This window comes from Mastacembelus armatus, chromosome 4, assembly GCF_900324485.2.
Source record: "Mastacembelus armatus chromosome 4, fMasArm1.2, whole genome shotgun sequence".
NCBI lineage: Eukaryota > Metazoa > Chordata > Actinopteri > Synbranchiformes > Mastacembelidae > Mastacembelus > Mastacembelus armatus.
In genome coordinates, this window is record NC_046636.1 from 17,465,864 (window position 1) to 17,486,463 (window position 20,600).

Below are 20,600 nucleotides of genomic sequence, written 5' to 3' on the forward strand. Positions count from 1 at the left end.
TACACCACTGAACTGAGACATTTAATAGAAGCAAATCTGTGTGGTATTTCTTTGTCTCTGCTGCATCGATTTTGACCACTCTAAACCAATGGTGTCACTAAAATTAATTTCTAGTTTTTAATTCTAGTTTGACATAAATACTTTCTGTTATAAAAAATTGACTTAGTTGGGATAAGTTACTTTTTAAAGTGCCTAGATGCAAGGAAAGCTAAAAACCAAATCACATTCTGACCTGGATAGAGTGGAGAGAAACATCTGATAACAGCTTTCCTCTCACACCACCAGGAAAGGAAGCAAGGTCTCCACTTCCTCCAATTCTCTCTGTGTTTGCTTATTGCATTGCATTCCATCCTCTGGGCCATGTGTATGTATGTGTGTGTGTGCAGTCCTTTCAGTAAGTCAGTCAGCCACTGACATAAACACGGCATGCTACACCAGAGGAGCTTCAGAAAGGCCGGTGCCCATTGCACCCCAGGGTGAGCCCAGTGTTCTTTCTCCCTTCTGTCCATAGCAACTCTAATGCCTATTTTGATTTAAGATTTAAGATTGTATGACCCTTTTGATATCTTTTTTGTATAATGCAAGTGATGCAGTCAATGTAGAATACCAATGTAGTCCCTTTGGCTGAAGTTACACTAAAAGTTCAAACTTCTCTTTGTGTAGTGGGTCCATGTCCATGACTAGAAATTATATTTTTGTGAAACACATGTAATATCCATAACAATTTTTGGAAGAAATTTGATGATCAACAAACTATTGAAAAAAGTGAATATGCTTTTTTGAATTTTATGTAATGTAAATATCAATTAACTAAGCTGAGTTGAAGTAAATAAGTGGTAATTATAACAGTATGTTGTACTCACTGAAGATTGTTCTTTATGACTCATCTTCAGATGCCATTCTGATTATGTCATGTCATGGATAAGAATCTACACATTTAAAGTGCCCAGAACATTTTTCACAGTTCTAGATGTCCTGCTACATATTCAAACAAAATAAACCACATAAACCACTCAGTCAGCCTTCTAACTTAACAAACTGCAGTGTTGATGTAGAGCTGACACTCTCTAATCACCTAATGCAAATCTTAGGTGAAGGCTCTTCTGTACAGTATGTTGCAACTAGGTAGCCATAGTTCACATCATGGCTCCAGGAAACAGGAAGCGTGTAAGTTTGTTTTGAGTCTCACTAGAACCTGTAGCAGCTGAAACATAATTCGGTAGAATGTGCATATTAGCTGTTTTAGGAGCAAACACTAAAGTAACATAAGACAGTAGCTGGCAGTTGGTATAGCGACATCACTTATTCACAACAGTCAACAATGGTACAATTTTCCGCATTTTTTTTTCTTTTATAATCACCCAAGATCTCTGAATTTACTCTTGTGCAGCAGCCCAGACTTAAACAGTTGTTCATTTATGTGAGTTTTTTACCATGATGAAATATGGTGTTTTCACTAACATTAACTTTTAAAAATGGCGATGGCTGGTACTGCACTGGCTTAAGTTAATGTCCCAAAAAACAGCCTTCTAAGAACTACAGTTGTTCTCAGTTCCTGTGGTGTCACACACAGAAAAAGGGGGACTTCCTCCAAAGGTTCTAAGAACTCTGAAAAGGTTCCTCCAGACCGAAAACACCTATTGACAAATGTCATCAAATGGCCAAAAATCCAACTCCAAATGAATATTAATGTTGTTATTTGTAGATGTGTTACTAGGAGAAAAAGCTTTGGTGGAACAAAGACACTGACATTTTGGTATTTGGTCTCTGACTGTACCGTATTCAGGATTACTGAATATGATGCTTTGAAAAAGCAAAGCTCTTTTTCCTCAGTTGTGTCCTAGCAGTCTATATCAATCACCAAAAGGCAAACTAATCAATGCAACATGTTGTATCTGAGCTGTAATTTCTGAACTCTGATGAACAGACCTATACCTCAACTATGCCTGGAGTGTAGATCAAAACATGTAAATGTGTTCTACACATATGATAAAAAAAATAAAACGACCTTGATTTATGTTTGTTTGTGACAGCACTGGAACAGATCATAAATTTTGTTACATTAAAAAAGGGTGCTTGTTTACTAGAATTTCAAACTGAAAACAAATATAAGTGGAGCACTAACCCTGCGACATGCTTTCAGACATGCACTTGAACATTGGTAAACATTATCCTGGTGAGCTGCATATAAAAACGCAATCGTCTGCGTGTGTGCGTAGCAGGCATGCCTTTGTCTTAGCGAGTTATCTAACTCTGTCACAGAGAATGGCAGCACCTGTGCTGCCACCACACCACCTGACAGTAAGACCAGACATTATCCAGACTTTGTTTACTCTACAAAGACAACCCTGCCGCTCACTGAAATCAACTGGATTTTCTCTTCAGTCTCCCACTGTTTGCTTCACTAAACACAACGACAACTCTATAGACTGTCCAGAGTTTATATGTGGAAAGGAAACATAGTTCAAAGTCATCACATCAGAGGTGTGTGCGCCATTTTTAATGTCAGCAGGAGACGGCAGCTAAAAAAAAAACAAAACTCTGTCTCATATAGGCAATAGGCTGTCTTTACAAATTCAGTAAGTGTGCCAGAGGAAATACAGACAAGAAGCCTAAAAAAGGAGGTTAAAGGTGACATGGGTCTCATGGCCATGTCTTGGAGTCAGTGTGGACTGACATAAGATAAAACAGATGGCCGTCTGCTCAGTGTGATGCACACTCAACTAGACTGAGAACCGTAAACATTTTATTGGATGACTGATTATCTGACCACATAACAGAAAAACTAGAACAAGAAGATACCAACACCATCCACATAACAGTGTAAAAATGGTTTCATTGTGAAAGACATGACTTTCACTCTTCTCTGCTTCTGCCATTTTCATCTCTGCAGCTCCTTACTGTGTGCCATTGCAGCTGTATCACTAGACCTAACTAATCAATAAGTACATTTGTTGCCAACTGTTTAAATAATCGATTTTTATCTAGTTTATCAATTAGTTGTTGGAGCCCTAAAAAATACATTAAACAAAAAGTCTGTGGTCCTGTGAGCAAAACCTTTGGTCAAATATTAGTTAACTACAAAAACACAACAAACAAAAAAATGCAAAGAAGTGTGCTTTGTAAGGGATTCCCTTTCTTTTTTTTGTTTTTCTGTAAAGTAAAAAGTGGTGATAGTGTATGTAAAAAGTTGAGATAAAGTGTGCAAAAGTGAGCAAGATCTGGCCCCTTTGTATTCTGTTGTGCTTATACAGTGGGTACGGAAAGTATTCAGACCCCTTTAAATTTTTCACTCTTTGTGTCATTGCAGCCATTTGCCAAAATCAAAAAAGTTCATTTTATTTCTCATTAATGTTCACTCAGCACCCCATCTTGACAGAAAAAACCAGAAATGTAGAAATTTTTGCAAATTTATTAAAAAAGAAAAACTGAAATATCACATGGTCATAAGTATTCAGACCCTGTGCTCAGTATTGAGTAGAAGCACCCTTTTGAGCTAGTACAGCCATGAGTCTTCTTGGGAATCATGCAACAAGTTTTTCACACCTGGATTTGGGGATCCTCTGCCATTCATCCTGGGGATCGTCTCCAGTTCTGTCAGGTTGGATGGTGAACGTTGGTGGACAGCCATTTTCAGGTCTCTCCAGAGATGCTCAGTTGGGTTTAGGTCAGGGCTCTGGCTGGGCCAGTCAAGAACGGACACAGAGTTGTTCCGAAGCTACTCCTTTGTTATTTTAGCTGTGTGCTTAGGGTCATTGTCCTGTTGAAAGGTGAACCTTCGGCCCAGTCTGAGGTCTTGAGCAGAGGTTTTCTTCCAGGATATCTCTGTACTTGGCCGCATTCATCTTTCTTTCAATTGCAACCAGTCGTCCTGTCCCTGCATCTGAAAAACACCCCCACAACATGATGCTCCCACCACCATGTTTCACTGTAGGGATTGTATTGGGCAGGTGATGAGCAGTGCCTGGTTTTCTCCACACATACCACTTAGAATTAACGCCAAAAAGTTCAATCTTGGTCTCATCAGACCAGAGAATCATATCAAGGAGAGGCTTCCGTCGGGCCACTCTGCCATGAAGCCCCGACTGGTGGAGGGCTGCAGTGATAGTTGACTTTGTGGAACTTTCTCCCATCTCCCTACTGCATCTCTGGAGCTCAGCCACAGTGATCTTTGGGTTCTTCTTTACCTCTCTCACCAAGGCTCTTCTCCCACGATTGCTCAGTTTGGCTGGAGGGCCGGGTCTAGGAAGAGTTCTGGTCGTCCCAAACTTTTTCCATTTGAGGATTATGGAGGCCACTGTGCTCTTAGGAACCTTGAGTGCTGCAGAAATTCTTTTGTAACCTTGGTCAGATCTGTGCCTTGCCACAATTCTGTCTCTGAGGTCCTTGGGCAATTCCTTCGACCTCATGATTCTCATTTGCTCTGACATGCACTGTGAGCTGTAAGGTCTTATATAGACAGGTGTGTGCCTTTCCTAATCAGGTCCAATCAGTTTAATTAAAAACAGCTGGACTCCAATGAAGGAGCAGAACCATCTCAAGGAGGATCAGAAGAAATGGACAGCATGTGAGTTAAATATGAGTGTCACTGCAAAGGGTCTGAATACCTATGACCATGTGATATTTCAGTTTTTCTTTTTTAATAAATTTGCAAAAATTTCTACATTTCTGGTTTTTTCTGTCAAGATGGGGTGCTGAGTGTACATTAATGAGAAATAAAATGAACTTTTTTGATTTTGGCAAATGGCTGCAATGACACAAAGAGTGAAAAATTTAAAGGGGTCTGAATACTTTCCGTACCCACTGTATGTGGTTGCTTTTTTGCTTGGTCTGAGCTATGACCTGCTGCAGCGTCTGATTGGTCTAGCTCAGCTGACCCCCAACCACATTTATGTTTCAAAAGCAAACATTAAATTAATTCCTAGAAAAGAATTATTTCTACAAATAGTTAAGTAATCTTTCGTTTTCACCATGGATCAGATTTAAAATACGAAACAGTGATCAGAATGTATGGCAATAACATTTCACTACACACATAGTAATCTGATATCAGCAATGACAAGTATTTCACAAGACATATGATCAAAGCCGATATAAATCAAGCACATAGACAGGAATAGATTTCAAGCACAAGTAATAGGTAAAAGACTATAAACACTTTCACCAAGGGCCAATACGTTGTTGCAATAGTTTTAGTAAGATGAGCTTGTGCAAATAAATGGAAGTTTTAAGATTTTCCTTCAGTGACTTCACAAAATGTTGTGGTGTTCAACTTTAATGAGAAGGCAGAACTAGTTATATTAAGGATGTGCCTTTGTCAGGCACAAACCTCTGACAATTAAACATTTAAACATTAAGAATCAAAATGTTACAGGCTTAAGGAAAACATTCCAGGAAACTTAGTGAAACAATTTACACATTACTGACAAATAGAAATCTGTACGTAGGTTAAATAGAACAAGCAAAGCAAATCAAATCAGCCCTGACAATGAGGTTCCACCCATGGCGGCTTCCTCTGGTGGGTGATCAAGCTTTGCACTTAAGTTGCCAGATAGTGAATATCTGGGTTGCAACGTCTCTTTGGTCATCTTATTTTAAACTAACATGTATTCAGGAACAAAAGACTTGAGACTCAACTCAGAGTTGATGTTTGGGATCCGTGAACAATGTTTATATATATATTTATTTTATTTTAGCGCATTGAGGTAAATTTCTGACAGGCAGTATGTTTGCTATTTTCTTCTTCTTCTGGTAAATAAGTGGCAGAATAGACGTAGCAAAGGTGTATTGCAGTAGTCAGTAGGGCCGATCTAGGCATGGGCAGAGGTGGGCTAGCTTAGTCCACTCAAACGTCAGTCTTGTGCATCCAATTAGAATTTAGTGAAAGACATAATTTACAAGTTCTTACAATTTGTGCTTTGGTAAAAGCGATCTAAGGCGGGCTGCGTGTTAAGAAGTTTGAGGGATGGCTGCAGAGTGCCCCAACCAATCACAAAATAACACTAGAACATCAATGTTGACGTTAGCAGAGAATGTCGAGTAGAAAACGGGCAGTGACGTTACCTTGTGTTGGCACGGCTGGGTCGGCCAGTGTGGTCCACAACTGGATGCTTTAGGAGTCAGCTTATTTGGTGCATTGCTTACTTGCAGTTTAACATGAATTCTTCATTTAGTTCAATACGTCGTTTCCAACCAGACGCTTTCTGTTCAGATGTTGAAGCACTGACAAAGTGCTGTTGTGTTACGCCACTTCTACTTTAAAATACACGCATTACACCGTGTTATCACCCTTTTTAACTGTGGACATTTTCTGCTTTTTACGGACGGTTTCGCAACTACGGTCCGTGTGGAACAATGATCCCTAGGCTGAGCAGGTCGGATAACGCAAGTGAGAGTAACTAAACGAATCCTGGAGGCAAAGAATTTGCATGCAACACGCATTGTTCATTGCAACCATGAGACTTGAGACTTGACTTGGACTTGTGACTGGAGACTTGACTTGGACTTCCAAAAAAAAAAAAGACTTGTGAACAGCCACAGTGTGTTTGCTCGGTCACTGAGCAGTTCCAATAGAGCTAACGTTAATGACGTTTCAACTTGTTGCTAGTTATGTAACAGCTACAACTACAGAGCTAAACAGTTAGTACACCAGCTTTTTGTAGCAACACAATACATTGTACAAACACACCATGAGATTTGTATATAACTAAAATTAAAGGTCAATGTTGTGTTTGGACTGAACACACTAACACACAGAGAGGCCCAACCTGAAATAAGTAGCAGCTGCCACCTCGTTTGTTTACCCTACATGTACAGTATATCCCCACCGCTGATTTTACAATAAGTTCATTTAACTGCAGCTTTGTTTTATAAGGCAGAACTATTTTATTCTAAACAAGGCTGGCCAGCTGTACCTGACTCTCGCTGTCTTTTCGACAGTCGGTCAGGTGGCGAAAGACAACTGGAGGCTGCGCACACTGAGCACATGCTATTCAGATAACCTTCCAGAAACAGAACCATGACATCACTGTTAAGATGCTGTGTGTGTGTGTGTGTTTAGCAGGCATGCCTGTGTCTTTGCAAGTTATCTAACCCTGTCACAGAGAATGGCAGCACCTGTGCTGTCACCACGCCACCTGACAGTAACACCTTCCTGGAAAGCGCTGAGCTTAATGTGTCACAGAGAAACAAGTGGCTCAAGAACTGTTTGAGATGGCTGGATGTGGTGGTGTGGTTTGTGGCTGTGTTGATGTGTAAGGAGAGAGGGGGAGCATACAGTATGTGGGCAGCATATACGACCACATGTATATGGTGTAGAATGAAACAGCACATCAGAGTACATTCCTCCTGTGGTTTTAACAGCACAAGACATGCTACCCATGACCTTTTTAACAGCTGTAAGAAAGGTGAATAAATAGCCCTAATAGGCTTTTTATGAAACACATATAGACTTGTATATACACATACCAGTAGCTACAAAAGGCTCAGCTGAAGCCCTCTGCCTAAGTGTATTTTCACCAACATAAAGACACATTTCCATTAAATGATTTCTTTTCTTCTTCTTTTATCTTTTTATCCATATGCTTCCTTTCTTACCCAGTATAAGAATTATTGGTACAGTAATATGCCAATAGACACTGAAAACCCACTCATATACACTCTTAGAGACAAAGCTATTATTTCAGATATCTGTCATCTCTTTAAAGGTCAAAAGCAGTATCTCTGCAACTGCAGAAACCACAGGGATGTGGTGCCTAACATCAGATAATGGCTGACAGTGTAACCTGGATTCTGGCCAAATCCACAGAAGACTAAGATGATACTAATGGAAGCATTTCTTCTCCTATTATATAATGCTTTTTTTAATGTCACCTAATATCACAGATCAAAGGCACTGAATGAGCCTATTAAACAACAGTCACTGCATGGTGTGTATCAGGTGGAGTCTGCTTTAATGCAGAGGAATCTGAAATCTGTTTGTGGCCAATATTCATTCCCTTAGGTCTAGTTTATTCTCAGGAAGGATTCCTAGTATCATTTCATTATTGCATCCATGCAGAATACTGTAGTTCAATATAAATATTTGCTTCTGGTGACAAGGTCTAGTGTTACATTCTTTTGCTAGGGCTCACATGCCTCTAAGAGAACATACCCAATGAAAGAAATACTCTGAAAATAGTTCCCACCATCTTCATAGCACCGGAGGACAGGGTTTTGTCTCCTCCACCTTTCTGTCAGCTCCAGCCCACATTCACAAAGCCCAGCCACCTCCCACATCCACACTGACAGCTGCTGATCAGGCTTACATAAACACGGCTGAACTGCTGTTAGAGACCTGACACCTCAGACAGAACAGCAGTGAACAGCAGATCTTGTCGTGAATAACTTTCATGTTCAATAGGAACTTTCTGAAACTAGTGCTGGAGTTCTTATTTCCTTTTCATTTTCCCTTTGAAAAACTGTTGGGTTTGTGAAATCAGGGGAGAAACTGAATTATCATCTAAAGGTCAACATTAGCTTCAATTGAAGTAATTGTCTGGAATAAGATAAACATGAGTCCATGGGTAGTGGTGTTGTAATGTGCAAAGTGCTATGATAGGGAACAACTGCTCTGACAGTCTCGCCATTGCCATTGGTCCGACAGCATCATCAGAAATCAGGTGAGTTCCATTTCATCATCACTACTCATAAAGCTCTTTTGAAATGAAAGCTATGCAATGTAAAATACGACCTTATTATTGGGCAAACTTGGATTTGTATAATTTCCAATCCACACATGAGGAAACTGAGCCATGGATTATGATTATGGAGCCAGAACAGCGACAGTTAAACTTTAGCACTGACAAGTAACATTTAGCACTGAAGACAAATTAAGAACTGAAAAATAAAACATTGGCATTGATGCATTTGTACTGGGAAAAAAAAAACTTTGGCATTAAAAATGGTATTAATACACAAAAAATACAATCTTCATGTTTTTGTTGGTCAATTTTTTCAATGCCAAAGTTGTTTTTTTTAGTGACAGTCTTCTGTTTTTCAGTCAATGTCAGTGTTTTTCAATGCCAGTGCCAATTTCTGTCACTGTTTTGGTGTGGAAGGGAAAGCTCTGAGGTTTGGGGCTAAAAAGAGCATGATCATGAGCATGACCAATATAAATTCTATGGTTAACTTCACACCAGCTCAGTTCTGTGTGGAAAAAAACTGGATAGAGACAGACTTACAGTACTTGTTGAGTCCACACACACATAATCAAAATATGCCAGTTTATTTACCTTTACCAAAAAATAGCATGGGGTGGATGTAGTAACTTATACCCTTAACCCCTCCTATCTCTCAGGTGCAGTCCATTAATCAGGTGATCCCCTAAGGCAGGGGAGAGGGTTGTTAAACTTAGCAAGATATTTTAACATTTAATGGAACCACACTATTTCTGTAATTACATTATAGATATCCATAATGACATTTCTCCTATTCAAATTAGTATTTTTACTACTCAGAATGGCCATTAAAGATATCCATAATAACATTCTTACTAGTATAAACAGTATGTGATCATGCCTATAGTTGTAGTAGTGTAGATATCAGGGCATGAACTGTGCAGTTCAATCCCTAATATGCAAATTATATGCAGAATATTTAGTAACCATTGTCCCTTAGCCTCACCCCTCAGAGCCCTCTCTTCCATGACAAATTAGGGTGTTTTGATTCTTCATTTCCTGCCCTGACATTTCCCACCACTGAGCATCTTAGCACTAGTGTAGATTTCAATTAACTCATGCTGTCAATAAGCTGCAGCTAAGAGCTCTCTTGTGTGAAAAGGCCTGTTTGAAACTGCCCAACCAGACAAGCAAATATTGACCAAGGCACCCGTCAGGTGGTCCATCTCTCATGGCCCTGTTTACATTTATAGACTGAGCCTGTCTGTGTGTGCATCTGCGTATTGAAGCATGCTTCAGTCAGTATTTAGTCCTGTCATGTTGACTTCTCCGGCTTTTGTAGCCAACAGCTTGCTGATGTTTTGGTCTTCTGTTCTGGTTCATGGTGAATGCCTTTCCCAACCTATTTCTGGGCTGTCTGTCAAAAGTCTTGTCTTAAATCTGTGAATACTCTAATGCTGCCAATTTATTGAAAACTTACATGTCATTTTTTTATAAATACAAAAATGTTCTAAAATTAATATGGGTATTATTGAAGGTCTTTTGGTCAAGTCCCCCCACCCTCTTATACAATCTATAGTATTTCCTGTTCCAGTATTTCCTGACAAGACTCATACAGTCATAATCACTAAATGTGGATTAAAAATAAAACTTTAACTTCTGGTAGTACAACCCCAATTCCAGAAAAGTTGGGACATTGGGTGAAATCTAAAAACATAAAAACTGAATGCAATGATTTGCAAATCTCATAAACCCATATTTAATTTGTCATAGAACATAAAAAACATATGAAATGGTTTAACTAAGAAAATGTTCCTTTTGAAAAAAAAAAAAAAGGTAGATCTAGACTTTAGGTAGGCCAGTTCAGCATCTAGACTCTTCTACTACAAAGCCATGCTGTTGTCATAGATACAGCATACGGTTTAGCATTGTCCTGCTGAAATATGCAATGCTGTCCTTGAAAAAAATGTCGTCTGGATGGGAGCATTGATGGGGCCTTTCCAGATGTGTAAGCTGCCCATTCCATAGACACTAATGCACCCCCATACCATCAGAGATGCAGGCTTTCGAAGGGAGCGCTGATCACAAGCTGAAAGGCCCCTCTCTTCTTTAGTCTGGAGGACGTGACACTCATCATTGCCAAAAAGAATGTCAAATTTTGATTTGTCCACAGAACAGTTTCCCACTTTGCCATGGGCCATTTTACATGAGCTTTGGCCCAGAGAAGACAGCTGCATTTCTGGATCATGTCATTTGGCTTCTTCTTTGCATGATAGAGCTTTAACTTGCATTTTTGGATGGCGAACTGTGTTCACAGACAGTGAGATTTTTTTATACTCAATCATGTTGCCAATTAACCTAATTAGTTGCCAGATGTTCTTCCAGCTCTTCCTTGTTAATGCCAATTACTTTTCCAGCCTTTCGTTATATAATTAATATAATTAGAAATGTGACTTATACACCGAAGTGACTTACTGTATATGATTTTTTTTCTGTTCAACAAGGCTGTTTTAGCTAAAAGTGACATACTCCAGTGCGACTTATAGCCCGGAGAATATGGCACCTCATTTATTTCTCAAAATGGTACATTTTCTCAGTTTAAATATTTGATATGTATTCTGTGCTCTATTGTGAATAAAATATGGGTTTATGAGATTTGCAAATCATTGCATTCTGTTTCTATGTAAATTTTGCAAAGCGTCCCAACTTTTTTGGAATTGTGCTTGTAATAAGCTGCTTGTATAGCGAAATACAGTACAGAGGGATCTGATCCAATATCAGCATAAACCACTGAAAAATGTGTGACATGATCAATCTACTATTCCCTATCAGTGAATCGAAAGTCTAACAAAATCCTGGCTTTCATAATTCAGGTTGGCAAGAAGAAGTAGATGTATGTTTTCCTATAGTGCAGCTTTTCTGTTTGGTTCCAGTTGCAGCGTCGTCTGACCTTTATGGCGCCAGCTTTTATAAAGGAGCATATCGAGGAGGTCTTAGACTTTAAAGGAATGACATGTAGACACCATGTCCACATATGACTTAATATGTGTGCATTAGCTTACAAGGCCAACTCTCTTTAGACAAATATAACACTTAAAGAGACACACGTAGACCTGTGCAGGCATGCAGTCAGTCAACACACTCATCACACATAAATCAAACCAGCACATGGTCTCAGGAAAGGCACATGCAATGTCAGCCCATGCTTATTTTAGCTTCTATGTTCTTCCACAATAACAGAAAACAGACTGATATCCTGTTCCACTGAAGTGGTTTCTTTCATAGAAGCAGAGTCACTCCTGGTTAATTAAACCTCACTGGAAATAAAGCACAACATAAACATCTAAAAACTGCTAAAAAGCCAAGAAAGCAGTGTGTATCCAAAAAAAAAAACAAAAACATTATTATGGCACCAATCTGGATTGCAGATAATGTAGCAGGTAGCGTGACCTTTATGTATAGGGCCAGAAAGTGAGTGTGTAGCATGTCAGTCTTTGATGCTGGAAAACCATAGTTTGTGTCCAATCTGCAATTTCACATGCCCGAGCCATGTGAAATTTACATCTGGGATGTAAATCACTGTAAGGGATGGTGGGTCAGCTGGTTGTGGACACATAAACATACATTTTTACTACCAGCTGGTGTTACTTACACCTCCTTGATATAACTTGCAATATGTCACAGCTACTTTGTCAGGTGCTGGTTTTATAAGTCCAAACACTGTTAACTGAAGATGCTTTTTTGCAACTCATTTTATCATGAATTTTGTGTTTTTGAAATCACTATAACATGGTTGACATTATTTTGATATATACGCTATGACAGGTGGGGAAGTAAAGGTGAAAAAAAAGAACTACATAACTCAAATCCTGTAGGATCTGATGGTTTTAACTAACAGTATTTATATATTTCACAGGTGGGTCAGCACCTCTGGCAGCAACAGTGGACTACAATTCCCACAATCCTCTGAGAGGATGTTTCTGTGGGTAGGAAGTAAAGCAGCAGATGGAAGAAGTAACCGCAAGTACTGACTCCTGTTTCATCTAAATTTGTTTTTATATGCAGAAATATTCTAAACTATAGGATGCATTTACTGAGGAAAATTGAAGCTTTAGTAGTTCTGGCCAATTTAAATAATTTTTAAAAATTAAATGTGTTAGCTGAAGAATAAGCCTTGACAGGATCTGAAGTATCTTTTGGTAATTACTGTTTTGAAGTGTTAGTTTAAAGGCATAATGTGTAATATTTAGAGTGTTCTATTAACAGAAATTGAATATAGTGTTCATAAATCTGTTGTCATTAGTGTGTAATCACTGAAAAATACCAACAGTTGCATTTTCTTGATCTTAAAATGAGCCTTTTAAATCTACATAGGGACCAGGTCTCCTTCATCAGAGGCAGCCATGTTGCATTGACATGTCTCTACAGTAGCCCTGAAGGGTCAAACCAAACACTAGCTCTAGACAAGTAATCACTTTTTGTTTTAAAAGTGATGACCAAAGTAATTATAGAAAGGATGAACTATTAAAATTTAGAAAATTAGATACATATGGGAGGAGCAAATGTGATTGTACCACATTCACATTTGTTCAGGCTCTACTTTGCAACAAATAGCAAGGGTTGATTGAGCATCTCATAAGGAGGTTTTAGGTTATGTAAATTATCTAAGAATGAGACATGCATTAAAATATGATAACACAAACATGAACACGGTACTCACTTCCTAGATAATGAACTAATCTGTTCAACAATAGTCACATGAACAAAGCTTTACAACGACAGGTGGCAAACAGAAAACTGTCAAAGTGCATCTTCAGGGTTAACCTTTTACAGATCCATCTACCAAAAGATTCGTGAGTATGAGGTCCTGGACAAGAGGAAGACAGTGACAGCTCTGAGAGCAGGAGAGGACAGAGCCATTCTGCTGGGCCTCAGCATGGTCTTCTTCTCTGTCATGATGTACTTTGTCCTTGGAATTACTGTACTACGCTCCTACTCTGATAGGTAATATCTCTTTTAGTGTGCAAAGCAACAAATGCTACGTTGCAAATACAAGTACCATCTGCCAATATTTGTCAACCATGACCTAAAAATGAATGAGCAACAGAACCTGGATTTGGTTTGCAAAAGAAAAACAATACAACAATCAGTTGTATGGAAGTATTACAGAATTACTTCATGGTACAGAAAGGGTTGTTTTTTATATTGTAATATATATTGCAGAAAAATAAACAATATTGCAGTGTAACTGTTTCCCAGTATCATGCAACACTATCAAAGGCCCATATATATTCTCAACACACACAATGACTAAACCTTTGAAATATTCTCACAAACACACTAGAATGCAAATATAGGATCCACCATCAAACAGAAGCCACTGTCTTGTTCTGCAGGGTGTGGACGGACGAGTCTAGCTGCATTGTCATGAACTCCACCATCATGTGGGATATAAACTGTTCGTACAGCTGTGGAGCTGAGTGTTTGAAGACTTCCCGTTACCCCTGTCTCCAGGTGTATGTCAGCCTTAACTCCTCAGGAAAGATGGTGCGATTGCTGCACAATGAAGAGACGCACGACAGAAATCCTGAGGTACTGCACAGCTGCACAGCTCCATAGTGTTACTTTTTTAGTTAAACATACTCATTGTAAATGGCTGCCTGAATCCATGTAAACTGTATGCAAATAAAATCCTGAAAGATATCAAACTAAAAACTGCTCTAAGTATTTTGGCAAAATACTGCTACAATCTACAAACTGTGGTGAACCTTTATATATTCTGCGTATGGAAGGTTTCAATTGGATTGGTAAATTAGTTACACTTGCTAATAGTGTGTGGGGAAAAAGGATTCAGATGGATTGACTACTAAATATAAATGTCTGTGACTGTTTTGCAGAGGTGTATACAATACATCAAAGATGTATTTATTCGTGTACTAAGTAGGGTTCACATTACAACTTATGTAAATTATAAAGTACTTTCAACTCTCAGCTGCATTCTGTTTTTTTTCTTTTTCTATTCTCTCCTTCAGTGCTTCTATGTTCCAAAGTGCCATAAAGACTATGCAGCCACACATGCCATAGTTCAGAACATTTCTGAGCATCTCAGGTCGCAGCACACCATTCAGTGTTTCGTGGACCCTACAGACAGGATGGACAGTGCCATTTTGACCCAGATCTATGGTCGGGTTGCCGTCTTCCATTCCTTCTTCTGGCCAACCTGCTCTTTGATTGGAGGAACCATCATCATTGCCATGGTGAAGCTGACTCAGTACCTATCCATCATGTGTGAGCAACTAAACCACATCAAGAGGTGAAGGGTACAAAGGATGGAGGTTCAGATGGAAGTTTCCATTACATGGACAAAGGGAACAACTGAAGCAGCTTTATGCAGCCAGAACTGAAAGACAGTGCTACCCACTGATATGTGGTCCATGTGTGATAGCTGGAATATTGGGATTCAAAGACAATGACATGTACAGTCTAAATGCAGCTAGAGACAGCAGCAGCTATTCTTACTGCATTTTGTCTTGCTTGTTCAATCCAGGCAAGCAGTTTCCATCAGTTTCCAGTCTTGCTAAGCTAACATCACAGGCTCTGGGTTGCACAGCTTTGTCAGTGTTCTTATGTAACTCTTTCCAAGAAAGTGAAATATGTGCATTTCCAAAAAATGTAACACTGTTTCCTTAAGGGCAGATTTTCCTAGAACCTAGTGCCTGGTACCAAAATCTGCATTTTGGATCTTCTGGGTGTCTTCAGAAACATAGCCTGTTTCAATGTTTTACTGTACCCATGTGTTAAAATGCAAGAATTGGCTGTTTCTACCATAACTAGAAAAGCATAATCAGTCATTGAGTAAGTTTGTCTAATGACACTGTGATCTCTGATGATCTTGTTTAGCTTTTTGGATTCTTGAAAGGATTCCAAGCTCTGTTTACTCATTTCTTCATTCTCATGGTAGTGGAATTTCTCTGCAATTCATTGTTAGTCATCTTTTTTTGTTTTTCTATAGTATACATTACTCTACTAACTGGCTATTACATTTGACTTTTTCCACAACACTTATAGCGTTCTTTGCGATTAACATAACTGCAGACCCTTCCACCACATTTCCAGAGCTTATACAGCTGTTTATTTTATCATGATAATACTACCAGTAATCCTGAAGGCCCTAATAATTGCCACTATTGGTGACACTATAGGGAGGAGATCAGGGTAAATAGCTGGGATGACAGTTGTTCATGTCCAGTTTCAAACAGTGGTCAGTGTTTTTACTTCAGTAAAGACTTATTTTAACCTATAATCCATAGTAGTTATTGTGCCTCTATTCCCAATATTTATTATAGTAACCATAACTTGAAGAGAAGTAGGATCCAGCTATCAGCTCCAGATGACAAAATATCAACAGCCATTTAATGGAGTACTCCACTAATTTTACACAAGTTCATTGAATCACTATGACAAGTACAATGCAGTCTAAAATCCATTGCATAAAGATTACTATAACTCTGCAGAAGTCTGAGAAAATAAATTGGATGATGTCATCAGCTGGGACTAAAACTTTTCAATAAACTACAAATGTAGACTTAGAAAGACATGGGCGTTCACAAGATGGGTGATTCAACCAAAAAAATTGCTATTGGTTGAATCAAGGGAAATGTAGATCTAGTGATGTTGGAGATTGGCCAGTACATGAGGTGAAAATTCAGTCCATATTGACCTCCAGTTTGGTTGTTACCATTGTGTGTTAAATCTATTTTAGTCTCTTGAAAAGCCTTATTTTATGGATTTCAATGCTTAATCATTGGGGTATCCCTTTAAATAAAGTTCCAACAGTGAGCACTGTTCATTGCAATCAAAGAAAAAAGACAAGATATGGTAAAATGTAGCAGTATCTATTTGTAAAAAAAATTAGTTCTCAGAGGATCTTTGCCAGTTAATCACTGTCAAAACAAGCTGCTTTTCAAGTTCATCTTTTAAATTTGATGCATCTGCATAAATAAAGTACTAAAATCCATTAATATCTACTTTTGCTTAAAATGACATCTGGTCAGATATACTGTAGTGTTTAGTGTAATATTTTTCAGGAAAGATTTCATCCAACTGATTTTGGGTTAAAATAAATTAAAATGAAAAAAGAGGGTAAAACAATGAAGTCTGGAAAGATACAACAACATCAGCAAATCCAGCTAAGCAGACGTCCAACTACTGCCCAATACTTGATGCAAAACAACTTTCCTGCGTAGCGTGCTGTACATTTTAATAACCAGTAGATGTTGCAAATAAACTACTTTTAGGTGCACGGACCCATTCAAAATCAACAAGACCTGACTATCAAATGTGTATGATAATTAAGCCACCCATGCTTTCGCACAGACAGTATGTTTAAACATTGCAAAATTATGCCTTTCCAGTTGGGCTAAACCCTCATCTACAATGACCTGTTGTGAGATGAAACACACAGTGTTACACCACTGTTTTTAGTAGTGGGATGTACAATGTAATGTTATTTATTTTAATGTTAGGTTACCTCAGTTTCTACTGTGGAGTCACTTCAGCCTTTATTGGAACTCTATGTTGTACAAACTACTACAGCTATAGTTAAATTGCATACAGTAACTAGGTCCAGGTTAGCAGTGTTGGACGTGCAGTTATGGTGCGAGGCTCATGATTTGCATACACGCGAAAAGCAATGTAAATTCACGTAGTGAGTCCTTAATGACATCTGATCAGCTTTTATCACCACATCTGATTTTGGGAACAAAAGATCATTGATGCATCATAATTCCATGCATCCATCCATTATCGACACCCACTTATTCCTGTTTAGGGTCACAGGGCTCTGCCTATCCCAGATACCCTGGACAGGTCACCAGTCCATCACTGGGCCACATAGAGACAGACAACCAAACACACTCAGTCTTATTAATGGAATTGAATTATGTGCAATTTAGAATCACCAACCAATCTGACATACATGTTTTTGGACTGTAGGAGGAAACCGGAGTACCCAGAGAAAATCTACGCAAGCACAGGGAGAATATGCAAACTCCACACAAACCAACCTTTGCAAACCACCATTGCACATTTAGCTAATCATGATTATTAAATTAATAATTAATTAGATAGCCATGTAATCTCCCACAACCTGTCATAAAAATTATCAGGTCATCTGAATGTTGCATGTACTTCTGCTTTACTAAAACAACTCAACAACCTTCTTTCAAACACACTCAGGCTGGAAAGGGTAGCAACAACACTACTGAGTGTGCCTGCAGCTAGAGCCATGTCATTCAGGTTTCTAATTTTGCTCTTTGGCCTGGGTTTGGTAAGTGTCACCCTTACCATGTGCATATACATGTATATTATTACCAAATATCAGCTAATTTATATTATATAATATCCTGTATATACTATACATATACATAAGATAATGTGTATATAATAGGTATATTGATGGCAAAATAGACCTATTGCTTTAATGTTGTCTTATCATTTAATTTAAAATAATAATAAATGATTATTGTGCTTTCAAATATGATTTACAGACAGCAGCCGAACTAACAGGTCAAACAGGTGAGGCAAATAATATTTGTTTGTTTTAGTCTTTACTTGAGTTTTTTTTTAAAACCTCAGGTCAAGATTAAATTATACTGCAAGAAAGCAAGAATCTGTTTTTCAGTCAAAAGCCCTGCGTTTAGAAGAAGAAGAAGAAGAAGAAGTACTTTATTAATCCCCAAGGGGAAATTCAGTTGTTACAGCAGTTATTAAATTTGAGATTATTTAAATTATATTGATTAATAGTAATTCATAAAGTAAAGTTAATAAAGTAAGGTTGTTAACTAAAGGGAATTATGCAGAAACAGAAATTTGGGTTTGTTTGAAATCCTAAAAAATACACTGTAGGCAGAATTTGAATGCTTTTATTAATATATAATATTTTAAATATGCCTCATGACACATGAAATATCATGACATGTGATACTAGAAGTGGGACAGGGCTCAAAGCCAATTACAGCAGCACAGTATTAATGGTACTGTATATCTTCTACCTCAGATTCTGGTGTAATGTGTCAATCTAGTCATAATCTCATTACTATTGATGCTTTCACTGCAGAAACCGATGTTGATGAAGGCCATGACTGGGACATCTTTAACATCAATGAAGGTCTGTAGACTGCCCTTATTTGTGTTTTGTTTTGTTTGCATAATATACTTACGCCTGTAACAACAGTTTTCCTTTACAGTGGCTGGACTGGATTTACTGGAGGGTGATATCGAACAGAAGCAAGTAAGTTAGTGTGTGCAGACAAAGTCTGTTGTTAATACCTGTTAGTAATCTGCATATTCAGTGTAGTATTATATACTTTTGCATGGGTGTATGTTATAGTTTGTAGAGTGTGCTTTTATATACAGATACAAATACACTGCAATATATAAGCAGTAAACATGGAAACTAAAACTGGAGAATATGAATACTATTAATGTGATGATAGTTATACAGCATTGATGTAACAACAATATCTGCTCATCTATGTAAAATGATTAAAATGATGCCCATGCGCCAATAAAACATATTTGTCTCAAGTCTCATTTTGAGAAAATGTCAGTTTTGAGTGACACTGAGATTCTGCTTTAGACAATTTTAGAGAACTAAGCATAGCAAAGTCTTCTGAAAAACACTAATAACACCTAATTTGTTCAATGACTTTTGTGATATAAGCTTATGTTATTTGTCCTTTATCATCTTGTATTTCATACCTGGTGTTTTCTTCATTCCCGTCAGCCATTCAACTCCATCATAGGAGAAAAGTATCGCTGGCCAACAACCATTCCCTACTACCTAGAGGACAGTCTGGGTAAGACTGGAGGGTTATGCAAACTAACATTTGCAATTATGTAACTATGGTTATGTAGCAAATTAGGATGCTATTTCACGTCTCGACTTCGTAGAGCTGAATGCAAAGGGAGTGATCCTGAAGACGTTTGACCAGTACAGACTGAAGACCTGCATAGACTTTACACCATGGACAGGAGAGAAGAACTACATCTCTGTGTATAAAGGCAGCGGGTGGGTGGGCTGACCTGCAAACTGCTCTCCTCAATTGCAGACATTTATGCTCATATACAGTAGATAGACTATTGTTTAACATGGCAAAACTATCTCTTCGTAAAGACACAAGATACACCCCTGGTAGTAATGTTACATGCAACATGTTACATGTGACATGAGTCATTTGTAATTATAAAATTTTGAAATGAATTTGTCCACACATGGGGCTATCAAATCAATGTTTCTAGGTTTGCCAGGCACACCTCAATCACACATTTCCATTCAAAAACAAAACTACAGGGGTGTGTGTGTGTCTGTGTCTAAATACTATCTTTCTGTCCAGGGCTTTGAAAGAAACTTGCCTTTTATAATCTCTCTCTGTAGATGCTCCTCCTCTGTAGGAAACCGGCAGGTGGGCAAGCAGAAGCTGTCCATTGGAAAAAACTGTGATCGTCTAGGGACTGTTGAGCATGAATTCATGCACGCCTTGGGCTTTTGGCATGAGCAGTCCAGAGCCGACCGTGATGATTATGTAAAAATCATCTGGGATCACATTAAACCTGGTAACATCTCAACACTCACCTTTCTGTCATCTGTCAGTTGTGTCATATGTGGCCTCCTTCCGTGTGCTGCGGACTGAGAAAGATTATGAGCAATATGATTAGTATGACTGTAACTAGTTGACCAGAACTTCTGCAAAAACATGTGAGGAGAGAGCTGCCCCTGTGTGCTTCATTAAACATCTTTACTCACCACACAGCTGCAGCAAATACAGGTGTAGTTCATCTATGGTGTCAGCTGTGCTTAATTTACAATGCCCTGGTTTTCAAAACATCAGACTGCTGGTGCATGCAAAACACTTGTTCCATCAATAATTGTGAAAGTCAAAG

The 20,600-nt window shown here is 38.4% G+C and overlaps 2 protein-coding genes across 2 annotated transcripts; both read left to right on the top strand.

The window, feature by feature from the left end:
• Window positions 1–375: 375 nt before the first annotated feature.
• Window positions 376–18,948, top strand: s100p (S100 calcium binding protein P). The gene is made up of 7 exons (XM_026305282.1): window positions 376–476; window positions 12,574–12,681; window positions 13,491–13,661; window positions 14,054–14,249; window positions 14,690–18,233; window positions 18,775–18,825; window positions 18,905–18,948. Exons 1-5 carry the CDS (start codon window positions 427–429, stop codon window positions 14,972–14,974), a joined length of 810 nt encoding a protein of 269 aa, XP_026161067.1. The 5' UTR covers window positions 376–426; the 3' UTR covers window positions 14,975–18,233; window positions 18,775–18,825; window positions 18,905–18,948.
• LOC113129532 (meprin A subunit beta-like) lies at window positions 18,781–20,524 on the top strand. The gene is made up of 4 exons (XM_026305584.1): window positions 18,781–18,825; window positions 19,444–19,516; window positions 19,611–19,728; window positions 20,095–20,524. Exons 1-4 carry the CDS (start codon window positions 18,781–18,783, stop codon window positions 20,348–20,350), a joined length of 492 nt encoding a protein of 163 aa, XP_026161369.1. The 3' UTR covers window positions 20,351–20,524.
• Window positions 20,525–20,600: the final 76 nt, after the last annotated feature.